At 40.7% G+C, this 24,438-nt stretch overlaps 1 protein-coding gene across 1 annotated transcript in view; it reads left to right on the top strand.

Moving 5' to 3' along the window:
* Positions 1 to 24,438, top strand: part of SIK2 (salt inducible kinase 2) — a 221,971-nt gene that overhangs the window by 68,332 nt on the left and 129,201 nt on the right. The window contains exons 2-3 of the mRNA XM_077456934.1: positions 13,955 to 14,071; positions 19,426 to 19,489. Coding sequence (XP_077313060.1) covers positions 13,955 to 14,071; positions 19,426 to 19,489 — 181 coding nt within the window. The remainder of the gene's footprint in view (positions 1 to 13,954; positions 14,072 to 19,425; positions 19,490 to 24,438) is intronic.

Below are 24,438 nucleotides of genomic sequence, written 5' to 3'. Positions count from 1 at the left end.
GCGCATTCACACTATACATCTTGCTGAAATCCCAATGCACTTTATACATTGCAGTGACATCTAAGTTACAAATTAGCACAAGCAATTGACAAAACTTAAAAAATAAACACCAATACACATAATGTAACTAAAGACCAGTTTCTTTCCTTTTTGTAGTTTTGGATAAAGCGAAAATGGGTTAGAACACCTGTCAGTTTTTTATTTGTTCCCAAAAGGAATAAAACTATTGCTTTGACTGCTTAAAAAACGTTTGAGGAAAAATGAAAGGTGCAACGCTCCCAACAGGGGCAATCCAATCCTAGTGTGCAGTCTGCAGCTCAGGTGCCATTTCTCAGTGTTCCTTCTCCCACTAAATACAATATATAATGCCACGTACACACGGTCGGACTTTCCGGCAGACTTGGTCCAGCGGACCGGAATCCGTCGGACAATTTGATTGTGTGTGGGCTCCAGCTGGCTTTTTTTCCCCCAAAAGTCAGACGTACCTAGAAATAAAACATGTTTCAAATCTATCCGACGGATTAAAAATCGGGGAAACCATTCGTATGTGCTCTAGTTTGATGGACCAAATAGGATGCAAAGGCAGCTATTGGCTACTGGCTATTGAACTTCCTTGTTTAGTCCCGTTTACATCATCACGTTCAAAACAAACAGACTTTTGAACGGACTTAGTCCTGTCGTGTGTGGCCAAGCCTGTTTTGTTCAGAAAGTCCGCCGGGAAGACCATTGGACCTAGTCCGTCAAAGTCCGGTCGTGTGTACGTGGCATTAGAGGGGAGGACCAGTAACTCCAAAGTCCTTGATGCAAAAATGTATTGTCTACATTTGAGCATTAAAGAGGAAGTAAACCCTGATGGGTTTACTTCCTCTTTGATTCCCTGCAAAGGTAAAGCATAATGGACTACTATGCATCGCATAGTAGTCCTTTATGTGTCACTTACCTGACACAGGAGCCAGCGAAGTCACCGCTGTCCCCTGTAGTCCGAAGCCTCCATCTTCTTGGTGGGTCTTGCTGCTCTGGCGCTGTCATTCGTCGGAGCTGCCATGATGTCACTCCCGCGCATGTGCACTGGAGCCGCAACTCGTGGCATATCACCGTTAACTGCACTGAGCGTGCCGCTGTCTACGGCGCATGCGCCTGGTGTCTGTCTTTCGGCAAATATCTCCTAAACCGTGTAGGTTTAGGAGATATTTCTTGGACCTACAGGTAAGCCTTAATCTAGGCTTACCTGTAGGTCAAAGTGGTTTGTAAGGGTTTACAAGCACTTTAAGGACAGCAGCTTAATGCTCACTGCTGACGTGTTTCGGCATGAGCCTTAGTTATAGCTTAGGCTATGACTAAGGCTCATGCCGAAACATGTCAACTGTTTGTAATACAATTTTTGCATCAAGGACTTTGGAGTTGCTGGTTCTTCTCTTTATATATTGCTTAAAAAATGTTAGTTGGAATTTGGCTTCAGTTTCTTAGTGTATCTAAATCTGCTAGTCCATCCAACGCTCCCCTCCCCCCAGACCGACAATGCTGCTGTCTTAAAGTGCCCCAGTTTTCCTTCATCCAGAGCAGGGACACTCTAATACAAGGAGGTGTGCTATTGGCCAGAAAACAAATGAAGCCACCACATCTCATGATTGGTAAGCTGCAATAAATTACATTTTTGGTTTTGGGTTTAACACCATTTTAAAGCGGAACTAAAGTCTGCAAACACTCACTCCCTTTACTCCCTCCCCAGTGCCGTTATCTTCTCCTTGGGTCTTTGGTAGTCTTGATTGTCCCTCAGGGAATGACACAATGCCTCCGCATGCACACTGGAGTTAGTTCATTCTGACACCAAAGTGTGGCAAGAATATTCACTGAATGGTGCAAGCATATTCTAAAGAAGATTACTTACTTGCAGGTAAGTTTGCTTTATTGCAGAAAAGATGTAGCATGTCTTTTCTACGATAAAGAGCCTGCTTGCTTAGATTTTATAGTTCCTCTTTAACACTTGGCCTATAAGTGGCTTTCCATACTGAATCTGTGACCTAGAGCCAGCTGTTTTTGTAGGTAGACCTACATGCATAGCTGTCTCTGGCTCCTTTAAAGTGCTTGTAAACCCTTTCAACCAACTTTGACCTACAGGTAAGCCTATATTAAGGCTTACCTGTATTTCCAAGAAATATCTCCTAAACCTACACGGTTTAGGAGATATTTGCCAAAAGACAGGTGCCGCTGTCTACGGCGCATGTGCCGTAGACAGCGGCGCGCAGGCGCACTGAGCGCGCCGTGGTAAACGGCGATGTGCCGCGAGTGGCGGCTCCCGTGCGCATGTGCCGCGAGTGGCGGCTCCCGTGCGCATGCGCGGGAGTGACGTCATCGCAGCTTCGCCAAATGACAGCGGCGGAGCAGTGAGACCCACCAAGAAGATGGATGCTCCAGACTACAGGGGACAGCGGTGACTTCGCTGGCTCCTGTGTCAGGTAAGTGACACATAATGGACTACTATGCGATGCATAGTAGCCCATTATGCTTTACCTTTGCAGGGAGACAAAGAGGAAGTAAACTCATCAGGGTTTACTTCCTCTTTAAAGGTCCACATGAAGTACATTTGCTGGTCATACACAGAACTTGGATATCCATGCTCTTTCTGGAATACAATATAACATCCACCTGATCATTATGTGTTGCTTACTCACTATTGCACAGCAAGCGTTCCTGAGGTCATTAGGAGTATAGCTGTGTCATCACGTGAACATAACAATACCAACATAAAGAAGCCCAAGCGAGTCCTAACAAAGCCCTGTTGTTTGTTTTTTATTCTCATATATTAACCCTCATTATTTAACCACAAGGCCTCTCCTCCTGCTCTTGGCCGCCTGCTCCTCTCGTTTTGGAAGCAGCAGAAGAGTGCTGGAATGTGATGACTGCGGGGCCGGCTTAGCTCCAGACTGGGAAGCAAACCATTGGGACCCGTCCTAGCTGTGAGCGCAGTGCCAGCACATTTATGTACTGGAGAAAACAGACTTCATTGATGCAACGCGGGACATATATTTAGGCAACATGCTGCCAATTACTGGCATGGGCTTCCTACTTCCAGGAAAGCCACTGATCTAATGTAACAGTCACTGGAATTCCATTCTTGTCTATTTAAAGCTGAATTCTTTGCAGATATAAAATACACTGATGCAGCTCTGTTGTAAATGTATTTTTAAAATGCAAGCAGTGTAAGTACCTGAATTTGGGCTGGTATCAGGAACGTGTTAGTCCTACAGCAGAGCGGGAGTGTGAGAGGAAAAAGCAGCACTAGCAGCCAGTCAGTTTGTGTGCAGACTAGGAGCATGGTGTGAGGAAGATCGTAGAGTGACATGTGCATCTTCTATCATTGTCCAGTCACAGGCTGGGGTGGATACAGTATGACCTGGCCTCAGAGGAAGTGTGTCCAATGATTCTGGCCCTCAGACTGAGGACATTCAGTGGTAGAAAGAAGTACTGCAGGCACAATCTCTGGATTGAAGCTGGATTTACAGGAAAGGCTGGTTTTGTTTTAGCTTTTTAATGAGCTATTTATTTTTATCTAGTTACTTTGGGCTGAAGTTTTGCTTTAAAGTGGTTCTAAAGGCTAAACCTTTTGTCGTAATGTGTGCTGTGCATTAAAATATAACTTTTCTTTTAGTTTTGGATTTTAGTTTTTGAGTGGAGAGGGATTAGAACGCCTGTCAGTTTTTATTGCTGTCTTCACCTCTCTATTTGTCCTCTTTGTCATTATTGTTGAAAGTAAAAGAAAATCACAAAATTCGGGTTGCCCCCAGAAAATTGGTACAGGGGAAATCTTGCAACAGTTCTGATGGCCTGGGGGTTCTCAAGAGATTTCCTTAATTTGCAAGGCTTTCCTTCTACTTCCTGTTTAGGCTATGGAACAGGAAGTGAAGGTAAATCTCTTCAATGGAGCACAGATGGAAAAAAAAATAAACCAACAGGGGTTATAACCCTCACTTGCTCTATCCAAAATCCAAAAGTGTTTGTAACCCCAAAAATAAAAATGCTTGTATCTGTCCCTTTCTCATGTATGCTTATATGCTTTTTTATATTAGCATATTTATCTTTGGAGTGCTTCTGTATTATCTGGTTGATCAAACCAGTTTTCCTCTTCCTAGTATTGAACTGACCACGTTTAAAAATGGAAGCAGATCCATGCTAGCGTAGTCAGTTTACATCCTCCTTCACCCCATTCAGAGATACAGACAATCAATGTGAGCACATAGCGCACCTGCATCTTCTGTGGTCAGTTTAAAGCCACGCCCCCTGCCCATCCCTCATCCCTCCTCCTGTGATTGAACTCTCAGAGCTTGGCTAGGGAAAGGGGAAGTGACATAGTGCAACCGCCACTTCCTGTTATGAGGTAAAGCTGTGATATAGATATGCCCGTCTGCAGGTCCGTGAATTGCTCAGGAATGAAAAGTGATCACGTGACCTGCAGTTTTAAAGCTTATAAAGCAGATCCATAGCTAATGGATCTGCTTTAGCTGATGGAGCAGATTGCATAGCTAATGAGCATCTAACAGATCCATCTTCGTACAATTATGAAGATGGATCTGTTAGATGCATATTAGCTATGCAATTCTTTAAATAGTGTTACTTGACTTTACAACCTCTTTAAGATAAAAAAAAAGCCTAACCCCCATCCCCAAACACTTACCTGGCTCCATGTCACCACTCCAGGGCTGTCTGTGTACCAGCACCTCTCCACTCACTTCCTGCTGCCACAGAGGAAACTGAGGGGAGTAAGGTCATAGGCTCCTGCTGCATTCAGTCAAACCCCTGTGAGGAGGGAGGGGAGCATGGCTTACAGGCCCTGAGTGTGGCCATGGATACACGCAGCCCTGCTCAGGAAAACGCATGCATGTTTCCTAATAGCATATATATAATAATGTATGTGTGTGTATATGTATATATGCATATGTGTGTGTATGTGTATATATATATATATATATATATATATATATATATATATATAATTTTTTTTTTTTATCTTTTTCTTATGGTGTTTTTTTTTTTTTTTTTTTTTTTTTTTTTGTGAATGATATCCCTAGCCCCTTCATATTAAAGTAAAGCAACGTATATATCTGCTTTACCAGTCCCTTTAAACAGTAGCCACAGTATTTTATAGACATCACTGAAATATTTATTGATTGACATAGAGGAGTATAAATCCGGCTGCTGTATGTTTCTGTATCTAGTGATTGGTAAAGACAGTCTGTACTTGTAGAACTTAAATTCAGATGTCACTTCAGCTGTAGCAGGACCTGATGTGAAAGTCAGGATAGATGGATGATTGCACTGCTAGCTGTCAAGACAGTAGAGTATTGGATATAATATAGCTCTCTATAAACAGTGTGTGCCAAGTACAGGATAACTTTATCTTCAGCTTACATGTACTTGTATGTGTTATAGAACAGAGGTTTTACAAGGCTAGAAATTCCTGTAATGTTCCTCCATTGCAGAGGCCACATATATTAGTTATAAATATTCCTAACCATTTTAATAAAAAAAAAAAAAAAAAATCCATGAGATCTATTAAAAATGTATTAAAAATTAAGGACAAGCTTTTGGTGTTCACTCCATTCTTCTAAGGTCCAAGCAGTACTAATACTAATTACCTACAATCTACAGCTACAATGACCTCGACATAACCCTTTTAATGGATCCTCTTTAAAAAAAAAAAAATAATCTACTAAGAAAATTTGTCTTCCTGTCTAATTCTGTTCTTACCCGTTTGTCCAATTTGCACAGTTTGTATCCCCAGGCAAGCAGGCGCCATCCTTTGTGAAAATTGTGGTATTGCAGAAACTTTTATCTGCTGCCAGAACAATACAGCGGTCTGGTTTACCCCCCCGCCATCCATGGAGCGTTTATAAACGTCATTGGAAGTGACAACCGTTTTTACGGCTTGATATATTTGCTATCTTTTTTACTTAGTGCAACCCCATCTGATGTATTTTACGAGAACATTAATATTGTATTTTGTTTTTCCCCTAAATTAATGTTATTTATTTATTTTAAGAGTTATTATGCATTTTATAAACATTTGCACAAATAACATAAAAAAATTGCAAATGCCACCATTTTATTCTACATATCCTCTGATTGCAGAAAATATATAATTTGGGGATTTTAAGTAATAGCATAAATTCAGGTTTTACCATGTGAAACATTAAAAAATTGCTCTGGTAGAAAAGTAGTTAATATACAGTATAGCTAAAGCCAAAAGAGGATTATCAACTATTCTAAACTTTTATTCTTTCTGCACGACAGCGACTTCAGCTATGTCTTCCTCTCTTCGTGTATATGTGCAGGTTTGTTTAGTGTTTCTCTTTAAAGACCAAGCCTATTTCTGAGATTTGTTGCTTTCAAGTTAGTTAGTTTTATTTTTGCTAGAAAATGACTTAGAACCCCCAAACATTATAAACATTTTTTATAACTCCCTAGAGAATAAAATGGAGGTCGTTGCAATAAAGTTAGCCCAATTTTTTTTGTTAATTTTACGGCAAGTAAATTGATACCCGACATGTCACGCTTCAAAATTGCGCCCGCTCGTGGAATGGCGACAAACTTTTACCCTTAAAAATCTCCATAGGTGACATTTAAAAAATTCTACAGGTTGCATGTTTTAAGTTACAGAGGAGGCCTAGGGTAGAATTATTGCTCTCGCTCTACCGATCTCATCAATACCTCACATGTGTGATTTTTAATACCGTTTTCATATGCGGGCGCTAGTCACGTATGTGTTCACTTGTGCGAGCGAGTCAAGATGGGGCGCGTTTTTAAAAACCTTTTTTTTTTCTCATTTATTTTACCTTTTTTTTGTTACAGTTTAAAAAAAAAAAATTGTGTCACTTTTATTCCTATTACAAGGAATGTAACCATCCCTTGTAATAGAAAAAAGCATGACAGGACCTCTTAAATATGAGATCTGGGGTCAAAAAGACTTCAGATTTCATATTTATATTAAAATGGAATAAAAAAAATTTTCTTTAAAAAAAAAAAGAAAAAAAAATGTCTCTTTTAAGAGCTATGGCTAGTGACGTTAAGTGACGTTTTGGTCCCGATCGTCTCGGGAGGGGGGGGGGGGGGGTGGCCTCTCTCCCGCCGCTGATAATGGTGATCTCGAGGCAAATCTGCTGCAGAGACCACCATTAGTGTAAACAGAATCGCTGGCCTAAAAGATGGCTACCTCGGGTGTGGCAGCAGCTGCAGTGATATGGCCATCTTCCCCTTGTCAAATGCTTGTCAGTATTTAGTAATAATTAGTTTTTTTTTTAATAAGTACCTAAATTGGACTTGATATCAGCCTCTTGCTGTCCCTGTACAGCAGAGCTCAGGCTAGGAAAGGGAGGGGCAGGACTGGGAGGCAATCAGATATGTTGACAAGGAAAATACTGGTAGGAGGAGAGCAGAGTAATGACTTATCTGATGTCCAGTAAGCAGGCTGGGAATGGAAAGAAGATATCATGGCACTCCTATAGTCTATAAAGGCTCATTTACACTTGCATCAATTTTTTAAGGGTGAATGGCTGCAAGTGGTGAATAACAGAGCTGTGTAAGGCTGACCATACATTATACAATTTTCTTATAGATTTATTAAACCATATAATATGAGGTCAAACCTAAACACTTTCAATTTGTATGCAATCAGGCAGGCTCTTGCACTATATAGTTTAAGGTAAATCTAAAGGAAATTGATTGAATAAGAAAATTTTATAATGTATGGGCAGCTTAAATCTTGAGACTGTTTGGAAATAAATGCATATTCTTTGGTAGGTGAAATCTCTTCCTTTTTTTTAATATGTAGTTTATTAATGTAATTAATAAGTTAATGGTCACCAGAGATTGGCAGCCATTTTATTTATTTTAAATTTTTTATGTATTTGTTTTTGTGATTAGCTATCAAGGGTATGCGAGGTTTGATGATTGAGCGCGGATTACGATTGCCAAGCTTCATATAGGTCATCGAGATGGCAGCCGTTTCTTAGAAAATGTGTTGTGTGTGACGTAGGCGGGTTATAATGTGCAGACGCTTGTGTTCTATGGAACTGCCTGCAACACATGAATGTGGTTTGTGCCCCTCCAGCAATGGATGACCTGCAAAGCCTGGTGTCATCTACTGTAAAGGAGAAACCGCTTGGATTGAGGCGACGTCTCACTTTTATTTCTGGCTGCCTTGAGAAAAGTTTTGAATTTGAAACATTTAAAGGGAAATTTTGCTATGAATAATTTAAAACGAAAACGGCCACACAAGCGTGCAGAAATGAACAAGGAGCATTTTCCTTCTAGGGCTGTCACAAAGAAGCATTTTAGAAGAAGTAATAGTGTGATTTCTGTCAGCAAGTATTATTACAAATGTATGTCTGGGCAAAAAAAAAAAAAAAAATCAGTACATCTTCAATAAATGCAAATTTTGCATGGTACATTTAAAAATGCTGCAAGGAAACTACCTGCTGATCTGCAAGAAATCCAGTGTGCCCCTAACTTCCTGTTGACTTGACAACAACACACAGCCTCTGCTGCACTGGAATCATATGCACTGCCCCCTGGCCCACCCCTTTCATTCATTGGAGGCTCAGCATCACCTGTTGTCCCTTCATAGGGTGGTCTGCATGCAAATACAGAAACAAGAGGCTATAGGCACATGGGATTAATACCTTCAAAAAACAAGAAGTATAAGGCTCCATGCACACTGAAGCTCAAAAAAGCTATTTCTGGACGCCAGATTTCTGGCAGAAAACGCTGGTTGAAAAACCTGCTTTTAACAGCGTTTTATACTAGCGTTAATGAGCGTTAATGAGCGTTTTACAGCGTTAGCGTTAATGGGCGTTTTTTATAAAAATACACAGAGGACACTCCAAAAATCCCACAATGCATTGAAAAATAGAATGCCGAACACTAATGAACGAGCGTTAATGAGCGTTAATGAGCGTTAATGAGCGTTTGTCGTTTTTTGCCGCTGAAAAACGGCACTTTGAACGCGAATTTCTGGCGTTCAGAAAAAAGCCCATAAACTCCACTGCTCATTAAAGCTGAAAAACGTCCATGTGTGCATGGACACATAGGCTAACATAGAGTGGAGTTTATGGGCTTTTACAAAAAACGCCCAAACACCAATAAACTGCAGTTTATCAGCTTCAGTGTGCATGGAGCCTAAGGCTCCATGCACACTGAAGCTCAAAAAAGCTTTTTCTGGACGCCAGATTGCTGGCAGAAAATGCATGTTGAAAAACCTGCTTTTAACAGCGTTTTGTACTAGCGTTTATGAGCGTTTATGGGCGTTTTTAATAAAAATACACAGAGGACACTCCAAAAATCCCACAGTGCATTCCAAACTCCCACAATGCATTGAAAAAATAGAATGCCGAACACTAATTAACGCCTGTTTATGAGCGTTTATAAGCGTTTATCGGCATTTGTTGTTTTTTGGCGGTGAAAAACGGAACTTTGAACGCGAATTTCTGGCGTTCAGAAAAAAGCCCATAAACTCCACTGCTCATTAAAGCTAAAAACATCCATGTGCGCATGGACACATAGGCTAACATAGAGTGGAGTTTATGGGCTTTTAAAAAAAACGCCCAAACTCCAATAAACTGCAGTTTATGAGCTCCCGTGTGCATGGAGCCTAAATGGTAAATGAGGTAGGGTAAATATTGAATACAAAGGGGCTGTAATAAAAAGTTTATTTCAGTGCTAAATTGTCAGTGGTTTAGGGAAACCATAATGAATTAAATACAGTCCATAGACCTGAACTAGCTTCTTCCGGACTTGCTCCTCAAGAGGTGAAGCAAACTCTGTAACCGTGAGAACAAAAAAGAGAAAAAAAGAACCTCTATGTATAGACTTGGTTGAAGCTTAATAATTTAGGATTAGAGCAATCAGAGGTTCTAAAGCTCATAGGTATGGATCCCGATAGAAGATCGCCACTACGCGATGGTGGGACCTGAAGATGACCCTGTACACAGCCGCTAGCGAGGACCGCTCCTGCAGTGAGGGTTCATCAGTGTGGAATCCTGATCGAAGGTACACCAAGACCCGGTGTAGGGAAGAAGGGAGCCAGCTAATGGCGGCCTACTAAGCCCTTGTACACACAATCGGAGATTCCGACAACCAAATCCGTCGGATTTTGTCCGAAACTGTTGTATACACATGGTCGGACGAAGTTGTCGGAAAATCCGAACGGTCAGAATGTGATGACGTTATTTCGTTACGACGGGACTACGTTCAGGCTAGTAGCCAATAGCTTTGATGTAGGAATTTAATCTGAGCATGCGTGGCACTTTGTCCGATCGGAATTCTCTACACATGATCGGAGTATGTCCGAACGGAGCATTTTGTCGGAAAATATTTCCGGCAAGTTGGAAAATTTGGTCTGACGGATATTCCGACGGAAACAGTCCGATGCATACCACACACAGTCGGAATATCCGACAAAGCGCTCCGATCGGACACATTCCGTCGGAATCTCCAATCGTGTGTACAAGGGCTAATAGTGATCCAGTGGGCTGGAGAGCTCTGTAGAACGCACCGTTTACATGACGTCGTCACGCAGAGACTGCAATGTGTTTCTGAGCATGCGCAAAAGAAGTGGAGACTTTATCAAGGGTGGATGAGGTAGTGTGACAACGCTGGGGCACAGTTAGACAGTTGTCAACCCATAACAGACAGTTCCAGAACAAAGATCTTCAGGGCAGGATCATCAGGTTATTTTGTAATAAACTGCAAATTTAAAAAAGATTTCCCCTGTACTTGTAAGAACCCAAATTTTGGGATTTACTTTCTGTGATAAACAGGACAAATAGGGCGAAAAAAAGACTCAACGTTCTAACATTGAAAGCTTTTAGTTGGCTTTGGACTTCTTCTTAACCATGATGTACTACAAGTGTTCAGGTAGAAGATGGGCCAAGGGATTTTTGTGTACCAAAAACTGATATTAAAAACGTATTGAGTTTTTGCCTCCAGTTTTCCTTGCAAATGTTTGCAGCGTACAAAAAAAAAAAAACGTATCACAGGATCAGCTTCTAGAGCTACAGATCCTTGGGCAAGCACCATTCTTGGCTTCTGCATTCATACACATTATTGATCGGAAAGATTGACTTCTGTTATTATATATCACACAAAGAGAACCTTCTTATGGAGGGATATCTTCCAATCCCATGACCAGACAAATATATTCACAAGATTCCAAGTCATTGCCACCCTAAAGAAACAGACAAACAACAAATAATCCCACAGACAGGAAGAAAAACATATATCCTGGCAGAATCGGGGGGCATATCTAATGCAAATCAGACTTGGCAAAGGATTTGTCTACAGTTTTTGGTCCATTTGCAACTCGCTATCCGTGAAATTTGGACAGGCAGCTGGAACGGTTTGGCACCTTTTCTACAACAGGTTTCCATCTGTACCTGAATAGTTTTGCCAATGAATCGTAAAGACTCCTAAGAAGTGGTCAAGGGCATGTTTTATATGGCACAATGCTACTTTTGATCAGAAGAGTAGGGAATTTAGAAATCAAGACTTTATCTTCTGGTATGTCTATCTCGTCATCCACAACACTGCTCCTGTTATGAAGTTATGTCTCCCCTTTTGAAATCCCCTCTTCAGATTATGGCCTTAGCCATGGGACTTAGATTCTGGGGCAAAAAGCGTTAAATCCAGGGACTGTCCCTGAACAGTACAAATCCCGAGCAAATGTGTTTATATATGTGAAAATATTAAAATCATTGTTAAAGCTTGCAGAACTCCAAACAAAAATAACAAACTAAAAATGAATAGCCCCTTAAAAGATAAAATAAAAAAAACAGCTATTGCTGCAATAATCAGATTATAACCAGAGATTTCCCTACAGTACCCTTTTCTGCCACTAGATGTCCCTAGTCTCTTTGCCAGCATCATTCAACCCACTTCCTTTGATTCAGGCCTGTCCCACCCCAGCCTGTGACTGGACAATGAAATGAGAAGCAGCACAGAAATTAGTTAATCTTTCTGGATTTAACGATCTATTAATATCTACACAGCTGCGTTCATTTGTGCCTTTTATATCATCCTACGGTTCAACTTTAAAACTCAACTCCAGGTTTAAAAAAAAAAAGTCAATGAAGTTATTTATTCATAAAAAATAATTGTATTTTTAAATGCAGTTACTAGGAGTGAATGATTTGTTAAAGTGGTTGTAAAGTCAGAATGTTTTTTTATCTTTATGCATTAAGATAAAAAGTCTCCTGTGTGCAGCAACCCCCCTAATACTTACCGGAGCCCCATCTCTGTCCAGCAATGTCCACTAGTGTCTGGACCATCCGGGACTCTCCCTCCTGATTGGCTAAGACACAGCACCCGCGCTATTGGCTCCTGCTGCTGTCAATTAAAGTTAGTTAGCCTATCAGGAGAGAGGGGGGTGGGCTGAACCACAGCTGTGTGTCTGAATGGACACACGGAACTGCAGCTCAGCCTGGGTGCCCCCATAGCAAGCTGCTTGCTGTGGGGGCACTGAACAGAAGGGAGGAGCAATGAGTACAGAAAAGGAACAGAGGAGGATCTGGGCTGTTCTGTTGCAGCGGATTTGCACAGAGCAGGTAAGTATTACATGTTTGTTATTTTTATAGGGAAAAAAAAGACTTTACAATCACTTTAACCAGTTCCCGACCGGCGCACGCCGATGTACATTGGCAGAATGGCACGGGCAGGCATATTGGCGTACAGGTACATCCATTTTTAAATGTCGCCCTGCCATCGCGTGCGCGCCGCTGGCAGCACGCTCGCATGCTGGTCGCGGGTCCCGCGGACTCTATCGCCGCAGGGATACCCGCGATCGTCTCACGGGGCGGCTGAACGGGGAGATGCCGTTGTAAACAGCATCTCCCCATTCTGCCTAGCAACAAGTGATGCTGATCTCTGCTCCATGTGTTTGGAGCAGAAATCAGTGTTCACTAACACAAAGCCCAGCCCCCCACAGTTAGTAACACGCCCCTAGGAACACTTAACCCCTACGCTGCCACCCCCTGGTTAACCCCTTCACTGCCAGTGTCATTTACACAGGAATCAATGCATTTGTATAGCATTGATTGCTGTATAAATGGCAATGGTCCCAAAAATGTGTCAAAAATGTCCGATGTGTCCGCCACAATGTCGCAGTCACAATAAAAATTGCTGATCGCCGCCATTACTAGTAAAAAAAATAATTATTAATAACAATGCCATAAAACTATCCCCTATTTTGTAAACGCTATAACTTTTGCGCAAACCAATCAATAATCGCTTATTGCAATTTTTTTTTTTTTTTTTACCAAAAACATGTAGAAGAATACGTATCGGCCTAAACTGAGGGAAAAAAAAGTTTTTTTTAATATTGTTTTTTTTCAAAATTGTCGGTCTATTTTTGTTTATAGCACAAAAAATAAAAATCCACAGGGGTGATCAAATACCACCAAAAGAAAGCTCTATTTGTGGGAAAAAAAAGGACGTCAATCTTGTTTGGGGGGCCACGTCGCATGACCGCGCAATTGTCAGTTAAAGCGACGCAGTGCCGAATCTCAAAAAGTGGTCTGGTCTTAAGCCAGCAAAATGGTCCTGCAAGGGGCTGAAAGTGGTTAATAGCCAAGCTATCTTGTCACTTACTGCACAACAGCACTCAGACTGAGAGAGGGAGAGAAACATAAGTTGACCTATGTGGCTGTGTTGCTGGCAGGGGCTATATAAATAAGGACTGGCTGTATAGAAAAACAGATCATTTGACACCTAAAGCAATTTTCATATTTGTATCTCCATGGTGTACTTATATGTTTCCCTGGAGTTCAGCTTTAAGAGCTCCTTTCATGGAGAATATTATATCACGTATCTTATAAATGCACTAATACGGCTTCAATCACTGTATGCATTTATTCTAATCCTGAACCTGATTACGTCCCTAAAATAGTTTGATTTTTTCCATCTGCAGGTGGCAATAAAGATTATTGACAAGTCTCAGCTAGACGCTGTAAATTTGGAGAAAATCTACCGGGAAGTAGAAATAATGAAGATGCTGGATCATCCTCATATTATCAAGCTTTACCAGGTAAGTCCATTGACCTGTATTAGACCAGAATGGAATATTAGAATACAGGATTTATATTGTGCCAACAGTTTACGCAGCACTTTACAATATAAGGGGGGGGGGGGGCAGTACAATTACAATACAGTTCAATACAGAAGAAATAGAAGGTTGTGGAGCTTACAATCTAAAGGGAGGAGGAGGTGGTCCAAAAGGTAATAGTCACTTGCCACAGATTACGGGATTCTTTGTGTGGTTCTGAGAATCTTTTTGTGACCATGTTCTGTTTTCCAAGTCAGGCACACATTATTCTGCACACTATTTATGGATGATGAAATGTTTTTCATCCAGGACGCAGAGGTTTTTTAGGGACAAGACCTTTAAGACACAGTGAAAGAATGAACACGCATATATCTGACACACATTAGTCACAGAGATTAAATGACCGTTACATATATTTATACATGAGCTGAAAGTAAATGAGAGATGATAATCACTTCTATGGTATTGCTCTCTGATTTGCATTATTTTTTATTATTTTTATTACAGGTACTTTATATATAGCGCCATCCATTTACGCAGCACTTTTACATATATATTGTACATTCACACGAGTCCCTGCCCTCGAGGAGCTCACAATCTAAGGTCCCAAACTCACATTCATACATACAAATACTAGCGACAATTTAGACAAGAGCCAATTGGCCTACCAGCATATCTTTGGAGTGTGGGAGGAAACTGGAGAACCCAGAGGAAACCTATGCAGATACAGGGAGAACATGCAAACTCCAGGCAGGTAGTGCCGTGTTTGGGATTCCAACAGAGGACCCTAGTACTGCTAGGCAGAAGTGCTAACCACTTTGCAACTGTGTTGCCCATATACTTAGTGAGATATTTAATTTCTGTTTTCACAAAATAGGACAATGTTAACTTCTGAATTATTATTTTTAAAGGGCCCCAGGAATAGGAAATAACAAAGTATATAGCAAAATGTTAAATTAGAAGTTCAACGTAAAACTAACTTTATATCTACTCGCAGCAACATTCTTAGCCCTTGTACACACGGTCGGAGAATCCGTCGGAATGTGTCCTATCGGACCGTTTTGTCGGATAATCCGACTGTGTGTGGTATGCATCGCACTGATTCCGTCGGAATATCCGTCGGACCCAATTTTACAACTTGTTGGAAATATTTTCCGACAAACTGGTCCGATCAGACATACTCCGATCATGTGTAGAGAATTCCGATCGGACAAAGTGCCACGCATGCTCAGATCAAATTCCTACACCAAAGCTATTGGCTACTAGCCTGAACGTAGTCCCGTCGTAACGAAATAACGTAATCACGTTCTGAACGATCGGATTTTCCGACAACTTGGTCCGACTGTGTGTATGCAACAGTTTCGGACACAATCCGTCGGACAAAATCCGTCGGACAAAATCCAACGGATTTGGTTGGCAGAATGTCTGACCGTGTGTACAAGGGCTTAGAGTAACCTGCTACTTTAAGTTTGCGAGTTATTGCACTTTCCTTGAGTTATATCGGTGGGCTAATTTCAGTGTATTATAAATACACCTCTGTTCTTTGAGTTTGAATACTTGAGTTATAAAGGTGGGCTAAGGTGAGTGTTCTGTAAATACACCTCTGGTTCTGGAGTTCGAATTCTTGAGGTACAGTGGATATAAAAATGTGGTTGCATAAGTGTGCGCACCCTCTTATAACTGGGGATGTAGCTGTGTTCAGAATTAAGCAATCGCATTCAAGCTCTTGTTAAAGTGGTTGTTAAGCAACTCTAACCTGTATACACCATCAGCACTGCCTCCTATTGTAGTATCCCCCTCTGTGTATGATTTATCAAAATATGCTGCAAATACCTAATTTCACTAAGATTGCGATCACATGACTGGCCAGCTTTCTCCTTTCTCCTCTGAGAGATGCAGTGGGCGGAACTGAGATTCCTCTGCTGATGTCAATTTGGAGGGGAAGAGGAGAGAGCTGGCCAGTTATATGATCACAATCTCGGCTCTTAAATGAGGTATTTACAGCATTTATATTTATAAATCATTTAGGGGGGGGACACTGTAATAGGAGGCAGTGCTGATGGTGTATACAGGTTAGTGTTATGAGAGCAGCAGGAGGGGGGAGGAGCGGCTCCCACACAGACAGAGAGGGGAGGGGGAGGAGGGCACAGGAGAAGAGAGGAGAGCAGATAGCAGGCTGCTGATGACTGAGGCACATAATCTGACCATGGTGTCTGGTCTCAGCAGCCATGATACACCATGGTCAGTTTACAGAGGGGTGGAGAGAAACTGTCAGGATCAGCCAGGTTTTTTAGGTGTTACAGGGGGCCAAATGACACAGGACATGCACAGTGTTATATAACATGCTTTAAAGGAGCGAGATCCATTTTTTTATTTTTTGGGGGTTAACAAACATTTTAAGTACACACCTGCCATCATTTAAAGTGCCTCTGATTAATCCCAAATAAAGTTCAGCTGTTCTATTAGGTCTTTCCTGACATTTTCTTAGTCGCATCCTACCGTAAAACCCAAGGTCCGCAGAGAGCTTCCAAAGCATCAGAGAGATCTCATTGTTAAAAGGTATCAGTCAGGGAGAAAGGGTACAAAAGAATTTCCAAGGCATTAAATATACCATGCAACACAGTGAAAACAGTCATTAAGTCGAGAAAATATGGCACAACAATGACATTACCAAGAAATGGATGTCCCTCCAAAATTGATGAGAAGAAAACGAGGCCTACAGCAACATTAAAGGAGCTGCAGGAATATCTGGCAATTACTGGCTGTGTTGTACATGTGACAACAATCTCCCGTATTCTTCATATGTCTGGGCTATGGGGTAGAGTGGCAAGACTTTTTTTTCTTATGAAGAAAAACATCCAAACCTGGCAAAATTTTGCAAAAACACATCTGACGTCTCCCAAAAGCATGTGGGAAAATGTGTTCTGGTCTGATGAAACCAAGGTGGAACTTTTTGGCCGTAATTCCAAAAGATATGTTTGTACATTACCAAAACAACACCATACCCACAGTGAAGCATGGCGGTGGCAGCATCATGCTTTGGAGCTGTTTTTCTTTATCTGGAACAGGGGCCTTCAAGGTAGAGGGAATTATGAACAGTTCAAAATGCCAGTCAATATTGGCACAAAACCTTCAGGCTTCTGCTAGAAAGCTCAACATGAAGAGGAACTTTATCTTTCAGCACGACGACGACCCAAAACATACATCCAAATCAACAAAGGAAAGGCTTCACTAGAAGAAGATTAACGTTTTTTGGAATGGCCCAGCCAGAGCCCAGACCTGAATCCGATTGGAAATCTGTGGGCTGATCTGAAGAGGGCTGTGCACACTTATGCTATCATTATTTTAGATTTTTATTTTTACTTCCCTCCACCTAAAAGATTTCGGTCGGTTTTTCAACTGAGTTGTACAGTTTATAGGTCACTTTAAAAGTGGAAAAAGTTCTGAAATTATTTATCGTTGTCTCATTTTTTTACAACGCAGAAGCCTAACATTTTTAACAGGGGTGTGTAGACTTTTTATATCCTTTGTATAATGGTGGGCTAAGGTGAATGTACCTTAATTACACCTCTGTTCCTAGAGTCCTAATTCTTAAATGATAATGTTGGCCCAAGTTGAGTGTATTGTAAATACACCTCTGTTCCTTAAGTTCGAATTCTTGAGTCCTAATACTGGGCTAAGGTGATTGTTCTGTAAATACCTCTGTTCTTTTAGTTAAAATCCCAGTCTATTCCTAGAAACTGTCTCTTTTTGCCATTGGAGCCAACTGTCTCTTCAGCCATTTGAGGTTTACAGAAAATCCTGGACACCCAGAACGATGAAGACTGATGTGTTTCTGGAACGCCGCGAATCCGCTGCGTTTTCCCGCATCGCATGCCTCCCGCCGGCAGTTCACACTGCCCTATGCGAACGGCTGGGAGTGTCAATGAAATGTTAATGACACCCCCAGATCCGTCCGCATATCGCAGTGCGATCTGCACACTCGCACAGGAATCGGATCGCATGGTGTGAACACCCATGCGATCCGATTCTGCTGCGGACCAAAAAAAGGGTCCCGTGCGAGTTTGCTGCGGGAGCGATGCGAATTCAGCCATACTATCTGTATGGCTGAACTCGCATCGCTACGGAGATCGGATGTGATTTGCACTACAGTGCGGTGCGAATCACATCCGGATCTCCCCCCGCAGCAGTGTGAACCCAGCCTTAAAGTGAACCTGTCAGTTTGTCCTTCATGGGTAAAGCACAAATACAATTGAACTCCACTTATTTGCTAGCCTAACCTCTTCTGCCAAGGCTACGTGCTGTTTCCATGTATGTTTGCAATACAAGGGCAAAGGGAGCCGGAGGACAAAGACATCTACAAGTGCTTTGTTTAAGAATGTAAACCATTAAATTGGCACACCAGGGCTGGGGTATGAGAGTTACCGTATCTATGTACTACATCTACTCCACCCCTCTCTACCATGTAGTGGAATTATTAGTACTGTATTTATGCAAAATTCCCAGGTGTCTCATGAGAAAGGGGATTCCCTTTACTCAAATCCTTTCTCCTTGTTGTAATGACATTGTAGGCAATGTAATCTGGCCAGATAATACATTGCTTACACTTCTATAGTGATTACATTTAATCAACTCACCACTTGTATGATGTCGGGTGACCCGAATTTCTCCAAACCCTACTTGCGTAACATGTCGTAGGGGCCAAATTTCCCAATCACTTATTGTACTACATTGATTTTCTTGCTGTATTTTTCTGATTATTACCACTACTAATAATAGTGATTATGTACAGGGTAGGGTCGAGAAAGGCTTACTGGTTATTATCCAGCTTAGGGGCTCCCAGGGTACTCTGCAGGGTATGTAAAAAATACTGCAAGTGCTGCTACTTTAGGTGCTGACTTTACAAGTCTACCTAAAGTGCACACAAATTATTTTTAATAGGCTAAGTAACATTAACTTTTTACTGACCTAGGCATAAAAAATGAAATTGTAGTAATTACTTTCTGGAATTGCATCACTGTATTTTTTAAATGAATTATTAGCCCCGGTTCACATTGTTGCGACTTATGACATAAAGATGCACAAATCAAAATCGAATTATTCCAATAAGTGCCATTTTATTCAATGCGACTCAAGTCGCAACAACAAAAAAAACGTTCCCACACTACTTTTCTTGCGACTTTGGTGTGCCATAGATAGCAATGTTGAATACAAAAGATGCAAGGAAGCCGCAAGCAAGTCACAAGACTTTGGGGTCGCAGCAGGGTGAACCGAGCCTAAGACTTGTTTTGTCATTTTACAGAATACTGACGATCATTTTTGTATGAATTCATTAGGTTATGGAAACCAAAAACATGCTTTACCTAGTGACAGAATATGCCAAAAACGGGGAGATCTTTGGTAAGTTCCTTGATTTATTATCCCTTTATAACTGTGGTGCCATCCATGTGTATTTACTGTGTGCAGCTCCTTCAGAGACATGAAGCACATTCTGTGAGATAAATGCTCCATTGTTTATCATTTTATGATTATGACTTGTAGCTCCAGATGTTCCTAACCTGACAGCACATAATCAGCAAGAAATGCATGGCCATTGCTTTAAAAGGATCAAAAAAGAGAACTAGATGTTTTCTGCTTGTATATTTTCATTAATGTGGCTGTAAACCTCTAGGATAAAAAAAAAAAATGAACAGGGCATATCTGTCTATAGTGTGTACTAGCCTCAATCTAAAGCACCTAGTTTGATTTATGTATCCTCTCTCTTCCTTCTGCTATGTGCAGATTAGAGATGCGCGATTAATCGTAAGAATCGTTATCGCAATTTTTCTGTTTTTTACCCGTTGCGATCTTGGAAAAAAGTATTTTTCCTGATTCTTTCTATGTAGAGAATTCTCTCTGCTCTGTTAAAGCCGACAGCCCACAAAAGAAAGGAAAAAAAAAACGGGGCAGTCTGCCAAGAATCGCAACATTCTTTAGCAGTGGGACTTGAGTATAAACATTGCAACAGTTTTTTTCCTTTACATCAAAGGAATATACTTTGGTGTGAAATTGAGGGTTTAAGCTTAACCACTTAAACACTATATATAGATAGATAGATAGATAGATAGAATAGATAGATAGATAGATAGATAGATAGATAGATAGATAGATAGATAGATAGATAGATAGAATAGATAGAATAGATAGATAGAATAGATAGAATAGATAGATAGATAGATAGATAGATAGATAGATAGATAGATAGAATAGATAGATAGATAGATAGATAGATAGAATAGATAGATAGAATAGATAGATAGATAGATAGAATAGATAGATAGATAGATAGAATAGATAGATAGATAGAATAGATAGAATAGATAGAATAGATAGATAGAATAGATAGATAGATAGATAGAATAGATATACAAATATATATATATATATATAGGCATACCTCACTTTTAAGTACACAATGGGGCTTATTTACTAAAGCTGGAAAGTGCAAAATCAGGCTGACTTCTGCATAGAAATCAATGAGCTTCTAACCCCAGCTTGTTCAATTAAGCTTTGGTAATAAAACCTGCAAGCTCATTGGTTTCTATGCAGAAGTGAGCCTGATTTTGCACTTTCCAGCTTTAGTAAATAAACCCCATTGTGTACTTAAAAGTGGGGTATGCCTCTATCTATCTATCTGTCTATATATATATATATATATATATATATATATATATATATATTTTTTTTTTTTTTTTTTTTTTAGTAGAGACCCTAGACAATAAAATGGTGGTTGTTGCAATATTTTATGTCACACTGTATTTGCGCAGCAGTTGTTCAAAATGCAATTTTTTGGGGAAAAAAATTACACTTTAATGGATTAAACCAAAAACCAGTAAAGTTAGCCCAATTTGTTTTGTAGAATGTGAAAGATTTTACGCCGTGCGAATCGTGAGATAATCGTGATCTTTTTATTCTTGGCGAAAAAGCTGTGATTCTCATTTTGGCCAGAACCATGCAACTCTAGTGCAGATTAAACCAACACCACAGAATCCTGAGGGATGGACCCGTCCACCCCATTCGTCATAGTCTTTTGACTAAAATGCCATTTCAGTTTTAGTCTTATTTTAGTCATCTAAATTGTTTTAGTTTTAGTCGACTAGTGTTCATTTTGTTGACTAAAATATTTTCGTGGTCAAAATGAACACTGTAATGCAGAGTATCTTGATGTAAAAAAACATATTGGGGTTGATTTACTAAAGGCAAATAGGCTGCTCACTTAGCAAGAGAAGTTGCACCATGCAAGGGAATTTTCTATGGAGTTTAGTGAATGTGGTAAAATGTCATATCCTCAATCATGTGCAAGAGAAATAAAAATATAAAAATAAACAAAGCAATAACAGCAGTTTTTCTTGCACATGACTGAGAGGTAGATGACAACACAGCTTCACCTCATTCACTAAGCTCCGGGGTAATTTCCCTTGCAGAGTGAGCACTCTATTTGACTTTAGTAAATTAACCCCATTGTGTTAATGCACATGCCTTAAAACGACAAAGAATGTGAATGGGGGTTAAAGTTTGGGGACATGTATACTCCGCTGGTCTTCTGCAACAGTAACTGCTGTCACTTTGAGTTTGGATATGAATGGCAGTAAAGCTCAGGCTTTAGTACAAGTGATTTACCTGTTTACGAGAGACTTTAGTCTTCCATGAAATTGTTGATGAATGCTTCTTGTACAGACGTCAGTGGAAACTTTTTTTTTTTTTTTTACTTCTGGGTGTTTTCCCAAGAAATCCTCTGTTATACCATGCCAAGAAGAAAGGGTCATTTTTCATGCCCAGTAGGCCCCTGAAAAGGTTTCTGCTTGTTTTCTAGCATGATCACACTTCATCTGAGAGATCCAGGAAGCTCTAATGACGTTGCTCCCTACCTGACTAATTCATTCCGGCCTAATTGTTTTAGCATTTGCTTCCTGTTCTTCTCAGCTTGGAAAGCAGGATTTTCTGAGCTTGACCTTGGATGATCATCAGAACTTTCTTTAAACGAGTGGATTTCCTACAATTTCTGGAAGGAGCTCTGCTTTACTTTGCATGCATTGATTCTAAGGTGCCAGTGATGATAGAAAGTTTGTCTTTACCCTAATGCAGTTGGGTTGATTCACTAAAGGCAAATAGCTTGTACACGTTGTAAGGGCATTTTTCCATCAGTCATGCAAAATTTATATATATATATATATATATATATATATATATATATATAATTTTCCTTTGCACATGTATGGTTATTCTTTGCAAAGTGAAGTTTCACCGCATTCCCTAAGCTCTGGGGAAAAACCCCTTGCACGGTGCAACTTGCTTTTCAAAATGAACAGCCTATTAGCCTTTAGTAAATTTTATCCCAGTATGTTCTGTCACTAAAACTGTTTTATTAGGTGGCTCCAGGATGCTACTGTTCAAGTTCCAGCATTCAGAATTTGGGAGGCACTTTTTTGAAGGCTCTCCACCATAGCAATGTGTGGGCAAAGCCAAAAGGATATGTGGTCTTAAAGAGGAAGTAAACCCTGATGGGTTTACTTCCTCTTTGTCTCCCTGCAAAGGTAAAGCATAATGGACTACTATGCATCGCATAGTAGCCCATTATGTGTCACTTACCTAACACAGGAGCCAGAGATGTCACCGATGTCCCCTGTAGCACGAAGCGTCCATCTTCTTCTGGGTATCTCTGCTCCGGCCACTCACAGCGTCGGAGCAGCGATGACGTCACTCCCGCGCATGCGCATGGCAGCCGCCACTAATGGCGTATCGTCGTTAGCAGTGGCATGCTCAGTACGCCTGCGCGCCGATGCCGACGGCGCATGCCTGTCTTTTTGTAAGTATCTCCTAAACCGTGTAGGTTTAGAAGATATTTCTTGGACCTACAGGTAAGCTTTAATCTAGGCTTACCTGTAGGTCAAAGTGGTTTGTAAGTGTTTACAACCACTACAAGTTCCACTTTGAAAACTGTTCAGGAAGAGGGGCCTTGAAGCATTCCTGGATGTTTTTTGTTGTGTTTTTTTTTTTCTTCTTCTTTTTGTTATTTCAATTGAGTAAGTGCCTATTTTTTGTTTTGTTTTTTGGCCGGTTCTCAATCCTATAACCAGCCAGCAGTTAAACAGACTTCCATGTATGCGCTCTGCTCATCGGGGCTGTGTGCATCTATTTAAACACCCAGCTCCCGGCAAGCAATACTCCTGTTCCCTCCTCAGACAAATGCAAGAGCCTATTACTCCCCTACCTTCTAGCATCTCCTTTATGAACTGGAAGTTCAAGGAACGCTGCAGATAACAGAGCGCCCAGCAGTGGTGACAAGGAGAACCCTTATATGTTAGTACTACTTTTATTAATGTTCCATTTACAAGCAGGCACATGAGAGCTACCCAAGTGTGCAGTGCCTGACACCAAAGGATCTGTCCCCATTTAATCCCTTCATAAAGTAGATGTCATCAGTTTTAAAGTAGTGTACTATGACTTTAGAGGTAAAGCCTGCAGTGAACTGTGATGGTCACAATAAAATTAATTGATGACGTCTGTTTGCTGCTAGAGAAATCAACTTAGGCATGGTTGCTAAAGCAACTACATGCGGCAGACATAAAAGTAGCAGAATCATTACCCCACTATAACCTATAAATACAAATTTAAAAGGATAGAAAATGGAATATTGATTAATTGTTCCCATTGGTTGTTGTTGTTAATATCTTTAGTTTATTTTAAAAATTCCTAAAGTGTCTTTTTTTCATTTATAAAATTACACACACATATATACTGTGTATATATATATATATATATATATATATATAAATAATCTGCTGATGAAGGGGTACCACTTGTCCCCCTGTACAGGGTCCAGGTCCCATCAGTTCATCATATCCTTTGGTCCCCCCCCCCCCCCCCCGTAGCCACTGAAAGCTATCTTCTCCTTTTCTTTCTTCGCCACTCTCAGCTGCTGCGGGGGGGGGATTACAGGGGATCGGTACCAGTAAATGCCACCCCTCCTGTCCAGGTGCCCCCTTATTCTGCTGCTCAGCCCCCCTGTGTGCTCCCTTGGTCCCTCCTGCTTTTTCTGTCCCCTTTCCTTTCTGAAAGAACACAGCAAGTGTTTACTATGCTTCAGTTTGAGCATGAACTAGACTGTGCAGAGCTCTTCTGTTTGTTCATCTTGTGCAGCTGAGGCTGCAGAGAGAGAGATACGTAAATGCCCTACACCTTTACCAAGGACATTATTCAACTTTGGTCACAGCTGCAGAGTTTGTTTTTATCTACAGATGGCCCTTATTTGCATAGGCAATTTTTTGGTGAAAGTGAACTGACCTAAATTAAAAGTGAAGAAAATGTAG

Source organism: Lithobates pipiens, unplaced genomic scaffold (genome assembly GCF_037356315.1).
Source record: "Lithobates pipiens isolate NorthernLeopardFrog02 unplaced genomic scaffold, aLitPip1_a1.2 Scaffold_27, whole genome shotgun sequence".
NCBI lineage: Eukaryota > Metazoa > Chordata > Amphibia > Anura > Ranidae > Lithobates > Lithobates pipiens.
The sequence above is the reverse complement of the archived record's forward strand: the minus strand, read 5'-3'. Positions and strand labels throughout refer to the sequence as shown.